General features: G+C 32.8%; 1 protein-coding gene across 1 annotated transcript; it reads right to left on the bottom strand.

Moving 5' to 3' along the window:
* Positions 1-1,865: 1,865 nt before the first annotated feature.
* On the bottom strand, positions 1,866-14,841 carry LOC130015097 (uncharacterized). The gene is made up of 4 exons (XM_056104630.1): positions 14,653-14,841; positions 3,359-3,554; positions 3,194-3,269; positions 1,866-2,307 (listed from the first exon to the last, which is right to left on the bottom strand). Exons 1-4 carry the CDS (start codon positions 14,839-14,841, stop codon positions 2,247-2,249), a joined length of 522 nt encoding a protein of 173 aa, XP_055960605.1. The 3' UTR covers positions 1,866-2,246.
* Positions 14,842-15,388: the final 547 nt, after the last annotated feature.

Here is a 15,388-nt window from a genome sequence, read left to right as displayed (position 1 = left end):
ATATTTAGATAAAATAATTATTATCAAATAGTTATTAGAAACAACAGTAGAAATATTAACACAAATATATTTATATTTCATTAACTAACAAAGTTTGGTACAATTTAAATTTTGTAGCCAGTTTAGTCAAATTAAATATTAATTTGAAAATGTTTAGCTATTTTTTCCATATTAAATTAGCATTGCTTCTCTTGGGCAATTTTAATTTTATCTAGTTTAGTCAAACAAAAAGTTTGATATTCTAATAATTTGGGAAATTTTAGCTGTTTCTTCCGTACGAAATTAGTATTGCTTCGCCAAAGTAAATTTTACTATATACAAATTTATTTTAATTAAGACTCTAATTATAATAATTTTTAGTGATTAATTATATAACTAATTATCAAATATAAAAGTACCATTTTAATTAAGCAATAACTAATTAGTAATAGTCAAACAGACAATCTATATTTATAAGAATGAAGTTCACAGAATATACCTTAATTTCATAAATACTATAAAACTAATTTAGAATATATCTTTTGTTTTTTTATGAATAATATGTATATAAAGCATAAGAAGTGGTAAAGCCTAATTCTAAATTTTCGTATAAAAAGTGGCACGCTCAAGGCGGCGCACTAAAGGCTACGACTCAGGGAAAAGGCAAGAAACGTCACAGACCTGAGAATAAAATACAAAGCGGAATTTCGAAAGAATTCAAACCCGAATACGCAAAATTTCTATTGCATGTTTTAAAAAAGAAAAACAGAATAAGAAAAGCAATGAAAGATAACCGAATCTATATTCTTGTCCTCGTCCTGGAAAATCCTCTCATTCCTGCACTTCCAAATTTTCCACACTATGATGAACTACAGAAGTCTCCATAATGTCGAATAAGGATCTCTATGTCACGACCCAAAATCGAGGGCCGCGACCGGCGCTAGGGAATGGGAATTATAGTTCCGAAACCCGTAGTAAGCCTGAAATTCTAAGACTTTTTCGCAATAAACAATCATACAATGACTTTACAAACACAACATTTAAACAAAGATACATTTATATACAGTGGTAAAACCATACAACGTGCTCGGACTTATCGTTTCCGTATCATGAACGTATTAACCCGGCATAAACCACTATGTCAAAATTACATCACGGGAATTTACCTCCGTGATAACTATTGTAGCCAGACCTCATATACACAACAGACATTAACTATAAACCATATAAAATTTCACTGCTGTAATAGGCCACGACACTGGTCAGACATCATACTACTGCAGCATCTACGGAAGTCGGGATTGTACATAGCCAAAGGGACTTCCGGTCAAAGACGGACTTCTAGCCACGTCTAGAATCTAGGCACCTGAAAAACACACTATTTGGGGGTCAGCTATTAAGCTGAGTGAGTTATACTTTACTTACCATATTATCAAAATAAGCATCGCACTTAAAATATTTTTTAAAACATATACATACAATCACATTTTCAAACCATTCCAACATATACAATCACAACAATTGCAAACAATTCACTTAAGACAAGTATTTGATCCGATCGAAACCTTAATCTTAAACTCCTTAACCTCTCCTAATCCGAATCATATTCGAATCATATCGTCAGAGTGGCCGGGTCCCGAGATAGTTCGACCGAGTTACCCGCTACCACGTGGCATAGTCCCGAGATAGTTCAACCGAGTTACATCATGCCACTATTTAATCCCAAATTGTGGGTCCCGAGATAGTTCGACCGAGTTACCCACCAGATACGGGTCCCGAGATAGTTCGACCGAGTTACCTCGTATCTGTCACAATTATAATCCTCCTTTCCGATACCCAAACATATTCAATTTCATAATCATAAATATGATCAACATTTAATGAGCTCATATCAACGTATCTATGTACGAATATCTAGACTTTCATAAACACCGGTGATCACACGGCCTATTGACGCCCAATAGGTAGCTCGTTTCTTCGGATCATATACAAACTCACATTGGCAAATAATTGACAAGTCATAAGTAAAGTAATACAATTCATATATCAAACAAGTCAATCCAATACAATGTAGTTCACTCCATAAACAAACAAATTGAATATAATTCAATCATATACCAACAATCCAAATCAAACAATTCAACTCAAATAACTAATGCGATGCATTTAATAATAATAATAATATATAGTATATATAAAATAATTTTTAATACGATAATAAGAGTGAGTAAAATATACTCACTGATTGCTATCCATAATCTCTGATACTAGCTAAGCGATGTCGCGTTCTGTAAATTCCGGGTTCCATTTGTAGTCGCCTCGTCAAGTCTACACAAATTCGATAGTAACTCGAATTAATTACAATCTAACTATAATTAATTAATCTAAAACTAGGTTTCTAGCCAACTTCGGCTATTGAAACCGTTTACTTAAAACAGTCCGACCCCAAAACAAAATTGACATTCTTAAAATTCAGAACGCCGCCTATAACTTTCATTTAGGTCTCGGACTGAGATTAGCACCCGAAGGTGTCGGAATTTGGCTCTAAAGTTAATAACTTGGGGCTGTCCAAATCTCAGAGCTGCTATACGCAACATAATGTTCTGAATTATTTGAGCCATTTAGAGGCCAAACTAGCAGAAACTTAAACTTAGACATTTATAAACGACATCCTTAAGTTTCCGTACCAACAAACGGAACTTAATTTGGAGCTATATAGCTTGAGATATTGCCCTTGAAACATGGCTGTTTTGCAGCGCAAAAATTCCAGCAACATCGTCAAATTCTCAAGTTATCTCTTTAATGTTTTGGTCGATTAAAAGTCTATATACGCAACATTATACCATTTACTTCAGCCTCTATTCATGCCATTATCATCAATTTAAACTCATTTGAACATTGATTTCTTACCTAGGCCGAATACTACCATCATTTTCCATCTAAATTTCCATTCAACGTTACTCAATCAATTTCAACTCTAATTCAGCCCTAATGATTCTTAATCAAATCATGTACTTATCATTTTAACTCTTATACCCCTAACCTTAATCATAGCTGAAATCTTAAGGCCATAGTCATGTTAAAAATTCAATCAATAATCAAGCATAACAACATGATTCTCAACACTTGAATAATATATCTTTGCCGAATACAAAACCGAATCATCATCAAGCTTCATCAACAAACATAGCTAATTTCAGTTTTGAAGGCTCACCTTGATTGTTCATCAAACCAAATGGTTCTAGCTCCAAGAATCACCATCAAACTCCTTAACACAAGCTCACAATAACCTATGAACATCAATTATACAAAACCCCTAATTAATCAATCAAACCCGAAATTATATCCATAAACCCTAATGAAAATCTGATCTCCTCACCTTGATTTATAGGTGTATATGTGTAGAGCTTTCCGTCCCCGTTCCGTGGCCGCAAGAATCGCCTCAATCGGACCTCAAACGAAGAAGATATCACACTTTGAAACTTTCTTCCATGGACTTGATGAAGATGACGAATTTGATCTATTTCTTGGCTGAGAATATGGTGTTTTCTGAGTTTAAACTCATATGCAAGTGGCTTAAATAGGTGAGGCAAAAGTCTCTTTTAGTCCTTAAGTTTGCCACCTCCTCGACCTCTAATTTCTAACTTTTCTTTCGTCCAATTTAGTCCGTCGATCGCTTAATCGTTCGAACACGATAAATTTTATATTATTCATATCCAAATAAATAATATCACCTTAATATCTCATATTTCTATTTCCAATAGTTTATTTTAGCAATTTTCGGCTAAAAACGCTCAAATTCCATTTTGAGCTAAAATGTACTTTTTCCAACTTTTTCGTCCAATTCTCATTTTAATACTTATCGATAATCAATTTATCAATATTATTTTTATAAATACTAATTCACGTCAATAACATATTAAATTTCTATTTTCCGGGAATTAAAGCCTTATTTTCCAATTTTCGAGTTTAAGTGCACTTTATCCATCTTTTCATATTTTCCTTTTTGAGTATAATCCCATTTTCTTTATGGAATTTTAATATTGAGATTTTCTTATTAAAATCTCAATATCGACCTACTCGGGTCATCTTTTATTTAATTATTTTTCGATAATTCCTTTTCTGGCCGCTTTAACTGTTTAAATTTAGGCACGTTGCTTACTTTGGCAACGTCAGACATACGGGGTATTACATTCTCCCCCCCTTATAAAAATTCGTCCTCGAATTTTTTTATAGCTTAATTATTTTATTCTGGTAAAGATTTTACCATCTCCTTATATCGCCCGCTTATCACATCAGTGGCGTGTATTCTTGTCACTTCAACTATTGCACAACTCCTGCGTTCTCACGTAACTACTTCACACACATTTAGCGTTATAACCAGATCTCACTTATTATACGTTGGAAATTTATTCCCGCCATCTGCTAATGTCTCGTTTGAATATGCTCATGTTCATCGTTCTTTCCTCATTACTCTGCATGTCGTATTTGTATTGTATCATACTTGATACAACCTTAAGACGTCCTTTTTAATACCTTTAGTTATTAATCAAAATCTTATTTGATTAATTTAAAACAGTTTAATTAAATAACTTAATATTTTAAGTTATTTTAAACTTATCCAAAATTGCTCTTCTGGTCAACTTTGACCCTAAAATCACTCCTTTCCAGTAGCTCGTCTGTTAATCAAAATTGATAAACTTATAGTCCGTAACGCTATCTCCAACTTTTGTTAGAACATCAGGTTAAAAATAATCCATGATGATGTCGAAAACTTGCACTGAAAATGCCTCTTTGAGGTAGTTTTGAGACTGCACTTGCATGTCTTATAGGCCGCTGTTCAAGTTGATGAACCAAGCGTTTAATAACGTTTAACTCTAAATTAAATTCAGTATTCTTATATTTTGCTATCCCGACTACAACTTTCATTAAGACCAAATTTCATTTCGACATTTCCTTCATGTCTGAAATCGTCCTCAAAGTTGGCCACTAGCCATACCTTTACCTTTAGGTTAACTCATGTTTTTGGCTCATCTTTAAGCTTGAAAACAACTAATCCAATTGAATAATTCCATGATCAAATTATCCAAATTTGATATTGATAGGAGTAAAATTACTCCTATATTCCGAGTCGTTTCTACGCATCTTTAATCGCTTTTATAGTATTATTCATACATTATTTAGTGTTTTTATACTTTATGGTGTGTGTTAGTGTTTCAAGGATTATTTAGTGATTATGGAGCGTTTTGAGCAATAAAGAGTATAAATCGTGGATTAGATCGAAGTCGTGAAACTTGGGAATGAAGAAAGCACATTTGCACACAAGAAAATCTGACCCCGAAGCATTCATTGACAATTGTGGAGCAGTTAAAGATTTCAAATGACTTTATGTTCTTCATAAGAAATAAAGTAGACATCCTAAGCTTTCCAGAGGTTTAAGAACCGACTCATTTGGAGTTTTCTACATTGAGTTATGAAGTTTTGAAGTTAGCAGTTGTGCAGCTGGAATTGGGTCTCGAACGAGAATTTAAGGTCTCGAACGAGACCTTCGAATTTTGCTCACAGAGAGTTGTTTTTCGAACGAAAAAAGCATCGAAACTTCAAATTAAGTCATGTCTCGAACGAGACATGCATTTTCTCGAACGAGACATGAGAAAAAGGGCTGAATCAGTGTTCGAATTGGATTCTTCTCCTATTTCAACTTCAACGCAAATCCTAATCCAATTTCGACTTGTATTTGGAGTTATTTTATTATTCATGGACTACCTCCACTATATAAAGGCATTGTAATAGCATTAGTTAGAAAATCAATCAATAGATTAGACATTAGATTACATTAGTTATAGTTTAGTTTTTATTAAATAGCTTTTAGTTTAGTTTTTTCCAGCAGTTTATAAGTAGTTTATAATTAGTTTCTGCAAGACGATTATTGAAGATTTCAAGTTTAATCAAGACGATTCTTTCCGAAATTGACAACTCCGGTATTTATTGTTTAATTATACTTTCTTCTTCATCATCCTTCTTGTTTTGTTTCAGTTTTAATATGTGTAACTAAAACCCTTGTTCGAGGGTTGATATGAACTTATAAATTGGTAATTATTTGGATTGGATGGATTAGTATTAATTCGTGTCTTAATTATTAATCTTATTGCTTGGATTAAATTAGCTACTTAGTTCATGAGTTTGTGTTTAGTTAACTAATTGAGAGATTGTTAATTAAATAGACATAGATAATTAAGAACTTAAAGAAAAACGTCGTGAGAGCGGGTTGGAATTTAGGTAGTCGTTGAGTTTGCTTCATAATTATAATTTGATTATTTAATTCAGTTTTAATATCGTGAGAGCGAGTTAATAATTGGTTAGTTAATTAGGTTGTGATTTTATTCGGATCTTTGAGGCTTGAGAGGGCGGGATTCGGTGTTTTAGAATAGCTCGATTCGCGATAAAATCACTAAGAAATCCTATTCCATAATTTTACTTATTTATTTGGGATTATCAATCCTTGAACTTTTTAATCTTATTGTTTTAAACCCTATTTTATTATTTGTTTTCAGTTTATATTAGTTTAATTAAATTACAAAACCCTATTGATTTTTTCTAGCTAGCCGATTAAAGAATATTTGAAATTAGTGATTAAGTCCATTGTCTCTGTGGGATCGATACTTGGTCTTCCAAGTTATATTACTTGAGCGATATCGTACACTTGCGATTAATTGCCAACAAGTTTTTGGCGCCGTTGCCGGGGACAATTGCGTATTTAATAAATTAAGAGTATTATATTCTTGATTGTGTTAGCTTTTATTTTCTGTTTTTATTTTTATTTTTTTTGTGTTTATTGGATTTTACGTGGGGTGTTCTTGTTTTTGGGTGTGCAGGAAATTTGATATTTGTTGGTTTTTTCTCAATTTGTTTTTGGTGTACCTATTTTGGAAAGAGTAATGGCATGGATTCAAAATTATATGCAGTACCAAAATTTTCAGTATAACTGTGAAATTTGTGGGGATTTTGGTCATACTCGAGCTGACTGTCATGTACTCTATCCAGATTGGAATGGACATGCCAACTATATGGGCGATCAATGGCAAGCTAGTGAAACTTATGGTTGGAACGATACTTGGGAGAACTTCAATGAAAATTTGAACTTTAATTCAAGTTATCACCCACATCAAAACGAATGGGATTTCAATTCCAACTTTGATAATGAACCACAACAATCACCGGATTTTCAGCAAAATTGGAATGGGATTGAAGAAAGCACATTTGCACACAAGAAAAAAAAGGGAGAAGATGCTACCAAGACGGCTTCCTCATGTTAGATTTTATTTTTAGCAACCTTATGCGAAGAGTCTAGCTTTAGACTCTAACTAAAGCGCACTTGGGAGGCAATCCCAAGAGGTATTATTTTCCTTTCATCTTACACTCATGTTTTTCAATTTTTTTTATTATTTCATTACACTGAGGACATTGCATGAAATAGTGTGAGGATGGGGGAAAAACATATCGTTTAGTTAGGATTTTTATTTATTTATTATTGTTTGTTTATTTATGTTTTCTTAGGTTTAGTTTGTTTTTTTTAGTTTGTTTTTCTTGTGTTTTCATGCTTTAGTAGATTGTATTAGGGTGTTTTAGGATAGTCGTAGTTTTTTACAATGCCTTGTATCGCTTTAAATCTTTGTCTTTCAATTATGAAAAAAAGTGTTAGTTGATTTGGTGTTATCTTTTAAATTTGTCAATTTTAGATTTTCCCAAATCAATGAATGTATAAACGCGACTTCTTAATTCGACAATTGATAAGCGATGCTTGCTTCATGATTTAATAATTCGTTGACATAATCCGATTAAACGAGGGTGAATTCAAAAATTAGACTTGTTCAAATCGTTGAAACATAATTGAATAACTTGATGCGGACTCATGACATGTCGATTGTTTATTTGTATAGTCGTTTTTAAACTTTTGGCATAAGTAGCATAATTTTTGTAGGAATTAAGTTTATGACATAACACTACACACTTTTGAGAGTTCTGAGCTTAATTTCCTTGTTGTGAGTGTTGATTTCATGTTTTATTCCTAGAACTTGCTCGGTGTCCGTTTAAAGTTACACGATTGAGTTTTCAACAATTAGATGATTATGGCAATTAGGTATAACCTTTCTTTTAAACCACTTAAATAGACTACCCTTTATCCCCTAGATTACACCAATTTGAGCCTTAAGCCTTTTTATTGTTTTTACCATATTTTACCCTTTACCGTTCTACCCCTAGATTACACCAATTTGAGCCTTAAGCCTTTTTATTGTTTTTACCATATTTTACCCTTTACCGTTCTATGTTTTACATCTTTTGTTTACCTTATCGACTTGATATATTATTTGTTATGATTATGATGAATATAGGTGATTAATAACTCAAGATTAGTGAAAAGAGAAAGTGAACTACATTGTGCTTAAAATTTAAAGTTACGCCTTGAAAAAAGATTGAAAAAGAAAAAAAAGATAGAAATTTGCAAGCAAAAGTTTCAAAAGAAAAAAAAAATTCTGAGATTGTAAAAAGCAATAAGAAAAGCGTATCTCAAAAAGAAAAGAAAGTTAAAAGTTCACATAAACGCAAAACCGGAGTTAGATCAACCTAGAAGTTAATAGTAGTAATAAATAGTTTATTAAGTTGATATTTAGTCTTTATTTTTGTCCTTTTTACCTACATTTTACCTTAACCACGTTACAACCCCAATAAAAGACCATATGATTTTTGTTGATTACCGAATCAAGTAGCGGAGTCCGGGACTATGAGCAAGCTTATGGTGAGTATTCATGTTTTCAATTGTGAGCTTTTCTTTGTTATATACCCTACTTGTTGATATATTGATGCCATTAGCTTAGTTTTTACTAAATTGTGCTATGATTTGCCTAAGTGAGAAATTGATTATTTTCCATGTCCCGCGAGTGATAGTGAAACTTGAAGTGTGATTCAATTTGACCTTGTACTAATGAGTTAGTAACCTTTGTTATATTGAATTATGTCATAAATTATTATTGTTATTTGATTGCATCACTATTTAGTTGTCGGTTTTAGAAGTTTTGTTTTTATATTGTTCATAGGTTTCAGGGATTTCTATTATTGATTTATTGTTAAGATTGTGCCAAGTTTTCTCACATATTTTGTAGAGTAAGATTTATTTCTTGCTTGAGGACAAGCAAAGGGTAAGTGTGAGGATGTTTGATAGGAGTAAAATTACTCCTATATTCCGAGTCGTTTCTACGCATCTTTAATCGCTTTTATAGTATTATTCATACATTATTTAGTGTTTTTATACTTTATGGTGTGTGTTAGTGTTTCAAGGATTATTTAGTGATTATGGAGCGTTTTGAGCAATAAAGAGTATAAATCGTGGATTAGATCGAAGTCGTGAAACTTGGGAATGAAGAAAGCACATTTGCACACAAGAAAATCTGACCCCGAAGCATTCATTGACAATTTTGGAGCAGTTAAAGATTTCAAATGACTTTATGTTCTTCATAAGAAATAAAGTAGACATTCTAATCTTTCCAGCGCTTCAAGAACCGACTCATTTGGAGTTTTCTACATCGAGTTATGAAGTTTTGAAATTAGCAGTTGTGCAGCTGGAATTGGGTCTCGAACGAGAATTTAAGGTCTCGAACGAGACCTTCGAATTTTGCTCACAGAGAGTTGTTTTTCGAACGAAAAAAGCATCGAAACTTCAAATTAAGTCATGTCTCGAACGAGACATGCATTTTCTCAAACGAGACATGAGAAAAAGGGCTGAATCAGTGTTCGAATTGGATTCTTCTCCTATTTCAACTTCAACGCAAATCCTAATCCAATTCCGACTTGTATTTGGAGTTATTTTATTATTCATGGACTACCTCCACTATATAAAGGCATTGTAATAGCATTAGTTAGAAAATCAATCAATAGATTAGACATTAGATTACATTAGTTATAGTTTAGTTTTTATTAAATAGCTTTTAGTTTAGTTTTTTCCAGCAGTTTATAAGTAGTTTATAATTAGTTTCTGCAAGACGATTGTTGAAGATTTCAAGTTTAATCAAGATGATTCTTTCCGAAATTGACAACTCCGGTATTTATTGTTTAATTATACTTTCTTCTTCATCATCCTTCTTGTTTTGTTTCAGTTTTAATATGTGTAACTAAAACCCTTGTTCGAGGGTTGATATGAACTTATAAATTGGTAATTATTTGGATTGGATGGATTAGTATTAATTCGTGTCTTAATTATTAATCTTATTGCTTGGATTAAATTAGCTACTTAGTTCATGAGTTTGTGTTTAGTTAACTTGTCACGACCCAATTTCATGAATCGCGACCGGCGCTAGGGTATGGGTAATGTAGTACCAAAACCCGTAGCTAGCCTTTCAATTAACAATATAAACACATAAACCTGCAGAAAACCAATGCTCGGGGGCAACCGAGACTTCAGCCTAAATCTAGCAATTATAATATTCAACATTAATATAACATGCTTATCCAATTCGAAATCTAAAATAGATTTATCATAAACCAATGTAAATAATATAACATGCCCAAGCAATATAACCAGTCGAACCAATCCGACAAATTGTCTAATAATAATAAAGACGTCTAGTTACTACTGCGGTCTACGAATAAACAGTTTTACAGTTTATTAAAAATAAAAGGAACCTCCGAGAAAAGTAAATGCGGAGATCACCAGACTCTCTCAGATCATAACCCTGGGAAAAATTGGGAAAAACAACGGGGTCAGATATACTGAGATGAGTTATACCACTATCTATATTTATTAAGTGGAAAACCTTTAAAACCGTTTAAAACATTTAATAACGATATTACGAATAATAGTTGGAACCCTAATCCACAATTCTAAATAATAATAATCCAATAGGTCTGGTCCCGAGAGCTGAGCTACACCGAGTTACCACTGACCACACTTATACCAGAGTCCCGAGAGCTGAGCTACACCGAGTTACTCTACCTGGTCCCGAGAGCTATGCTCACATCGAGTTACCACATTTCCATATATACCTTACCCAGATCAATACCGGTGCGCACGCAGTCCTAATGATGCCCATTAGGTAGCATGTTCCAACTAAGAGCCATAATATAAAAACAGTTCGAAATATACGTACAGTATATATATTTAATATTAAAATAACAATTTACTTAATAAAGCGGTAAATAGTAAATATAAACTCACTGCTTGCTAATCCACGTGATAACCTGGCAAGCAACTAGTTCTGATTCGTCTCCAAAGCACGAACGGTCGACGAGTCTAAACAATATAAATAATTATTAAAATGGACCCTAACTCTATAGAGTACTAGACACCACATAAGACTAGCACGAACAACAAATCATGGTAAAACAATCCATAGAAAACACAAATACCAAATCAATTATAATATCCAAACAATACAAGTCTATTGAGTTCTCGCTTTAAAATCCGTTTCGGAAAGAATATTATTTAAATTATATTTAATTAATAAATTAAATCAATTTCCAAATAGTGGGTTAGCCGAGTTACCGATAACTACCAAGCTACCTCGCATGTCGGGCGACCCAAGTCTAACCCGACCCAAATATTTTATCAAAATTATAAACCATAGTTTATAATTAAAGATTAGTACTTTTTGATGAAATAATAATTGAATATTAAAACGGAACTCAATAGCTTAAAACTCAAGTAACCAATAGTTACCGACAATTTACTTAACTAAAATAAGTTAAAAAAAAAAAAAAAATTGAAGCTAAAATGTAAATTAGTCAAATTGGCACGTCAAGCCAAAGTTCAAATTAAACAATAATCACCCAAGTAATTATATGAATTTAGGCTATAAAATAATTATCGTTTTCAGAGTATAATTATTAATACCAAGCCAATTATAAATAAAATAACAATATTTTTCAGATTTAAAATAGTGCCAACAATTAACAATTTAGCAATTTAAAACGATATTCGAAAGTCCTGTTTTAAAATCGATATTTAACCAAATTAAAACTTTAGATTAAGAGATATTGTTTTATTTAGTTTAATCAAAATGAAGAAAGCCAAACATCTCATTTCCATAATGAATAAATCAAGCACTACACTTCCAACTTATTGCAGTAACCACGTAATTGAATTATTAATCATAAATGAATTATCAAATGACCAAAACAATTGAAATAGTGGACAAGCAAAACACCTAATTTAATTACCAACATTTCCCGCCATAATAATAACAATACAATTAGAACAGAAGCCAAAAACTAGCTCCAAACTGTTAGAAGCAATCCTTTGCTTCAGACCACATAATTCATAACAATCACCAAATTCAAATCCAAGGAAACATGAACAATTTATTACAACCCATAACCAAACCATAACCATGAACAATAAACAAGAGCATCCAACAGAATAATGTATGGAATGAACCAAGAACAAGAGCAACTGCTCAACTATTTTAAATACGAAACTGAAACTCAACATCATAAACAACGGAATTAAACTCAATCTAAATGTAATTCAGTTATCAAACCCCCTCCCTAGTCAGTTATAGACTTAGCAAAACATAAATAACATCAGTAAAACAAATGAAATCAACGGCAGTAAACGACGGCGCTTAGTGCGGAGGGAATAACGTACCAAAATACGATTTTCAAACTTGGGATTGTAGAGGAATGTGTCTACTACAGTTGAGACGAGACAGATCCCAGTTTGATGCTAAAACGAACGAGAACGAGCTAAGAAACGGAACGTGACGATATCGAATAAAACAAGGAAAGAAGGGATGAAAGCTTACCGATTCAAAGCAAAGGAAAGGGATGGAACGTATGCCTTCAGTGATGTAAAGTCTAAGGAGAGTCGGCTAGGGTTTGTTTGATATTTAGGGTTTTCCATAAACAGAACGAATGAAAAAGAAAATAATACGTAACTGGTTTAAAAGAATTCAAGTGTTTAGGGTCTGCTGAATTGCAAGAGTATTTGCATGGGCTTAAAACTATACTTGCATGCCAAAGCTTACACATTGGCGTGGGCCAATTTATTAATACATCATGGGCCTACTGGATTCGATGGATATAATTAATTCATGGACCAACTCGGTTGAATCAAAACAAACGCGAATTGAAGCACGACCTAATTACCGAACGACTCAATTGATTACCAAAAGCTCGACGGAAAAAGCCTAAATTTTTTTTTTTTACGGGATATTACATAACTAATTGAGAGATTGTTAATTAAATAGACATAGATAATTAAGAACTTAAAGAAAAACGCCGTGAGAGCGGGTTGGAATTTAGGTAGTCGTTGAGTTTGCTTCATAATTATAATTTGATTATTTAATTCATTTTTAATATCGTGAGAGCGAGTTAATAATTGGTTAGTTAATTAGGTTGTGATTTTATTCGGATCTTTGAGGCTTGAGAGGGCGGGATTCGGTGCTTTAGAATAGCTCGATTTGCGATAAAATCACTAAGAAATCCTATTCCATAATTTTACTTATTTATTTGGGATTATCAATCCTTGAACTTTTTAATCTTATTGTTTTAAACCCTATTTTATTATTTGTTTTCAGTTTATATTAGTTTAATTAAATTACAAAACCCTATTGATTTTTTCTAGCTAGCCGATTAAAGAATATTTGAAATTAGTGATTAAGTCCATTGTCTCTGTGGGATCGATACTTGGTCTTCCAAGTTATATTACTTGAGCGATATCGTACACTTGCGATTAATTGCCAATAGATATATGCAATATTATTTACTTATATCCATTGATTTCGATTAAAAAATAATCAGGTTTCGAGGTCTGAATTTCGACGGAAACATAGCCTTGTGACCAATTTAGAACCATGTTTGGTTGTTGCAAATTCTGACTTCATCTTTTTTTCTGATAATCCTTTGTCGTTCACATTTAACGTTCACTTATACTTTTGGAATAAGTATAAGGTTGAATCCTTCACTTTATCTTAAAACGTTCCTTTCCATGTTCGGGTTGCCGTGTTTGTCTGATCCAAACAATGCGTATCACTTATCTTATACGCAACTAACGTCGTTCTTTTGGTTCTCCTTCTTAATCTCAATCCATCTCTCGATATGTCATTATAAACATATATTTCTTATTCCCAAACTATGTCTTTCCTTGTCCTTTAGTCGTTTATGTTCTTCGTTATTTGCGATGAATTATTATTCCATAATAATTCTATCGGTCTCCTTTCAATCATTTCTCAAATCTTAATCTTAACCCTAACATTTTCTTGTTAGGCTGTACTATCCTTGATAGTTTTCATATATGTCTTGCATCGTATAAACCTTTAAAGTTTATCGGAATCCGACGTCATTCTCCTTGACGTTGCTCATCTATCTCGTATCCGATCACGTCTATACTTATCTTTTTATTTTACACTTTTGATGCGACACTCTAGTTAACCATTTACTTACTAATTTAGTCAACAGTTAGATTTATACGATCGTTCGTTTGATATCCTTGTCAAAGCTTGATGGTATATAGGAAATCTTTCCTTTTATGCCAATAGCACACTTCATGGTCCTCTAGTGTTGAATCTCATGAAGTTGAATGCTCTCAATACATCCTTTAACATGTACCACATTCATCTTTTATGGCGCAACTCTTATCTCTCGATCTTTTCACTTCAATCGCCCACATTTGATTGGTAATACCTTTACCATTGTTCGATGTAATCCTTTCCTTTCCTTATTATGTTTCTTGATTATTTCATTGTTCCTATTCCAATGCTTCTCAATCACTTTATCCATCTCACTCCAATGTACATGTTGTACATGACTATTAATTCCTTTACCATCGTACGTTGAAGTTATTATCTTCGTTTTATCGTATTTTTCGATCATCTTGTACTTCTTGTTTCGATATCTCCAATATCGTCTATCGATAGGAGGTAAACCTACTCCCTTCTCGCATCCGTTGCCGTATTGCACCCTTGATCGTGCGTATATCTTTATATCAGACTCTTACTGACATCTAATCTATCAGTAAGGTCGACCTTAGACTTATGTCGAACTCTTACATTTGACTCTTTTTGTTTGCGGTTATTCCGAATTCATATCCTCTTATCTTACTTCTTCACTCTTCATATTAGGTGTCTTTCTGTCAGACTACCTTACTACGATCTGCTCCTTCCACGTTTGTGTTCTTATCGAGTACTAGGCGTTATACACGTATTATTCGATTGTTCTCATCCTTACATGGTATTTCCCATGGCCCGTATTCGCTTCGGGTCTTTTATGTTTTATTTTCTTTTCGATGTACACTTTTTATGTCTACCCCATCTCATTCCTGGGTAAGTACCAATCATGGGTACCTTATCGATATATTTCATGCCTTGCATCGATTATCTCGATATTATCTTATTATTATTAGGGCTCAATGCTTATATTG

Source organism: Mercurialis annua, linkage group LG2 (genome assembly GCF_937616625.2).
Source record: "Mercurialis annua linkage group LG2, ddMerAnnu1.2, whole genome shotgun sequence".
Lineage (NCBI taxonomy): Eukaryota > Viridiplantae > Streptophyta > Magnoliopsida > Malpighiales > Euphorbiaceae > Mercurialis > Mercurialis annua.
The sequence above is the reverse complement of the archived record's forward strand: the minus strand, read 5'-3'. Positions and strand labels throughout refer to the sequence as shown.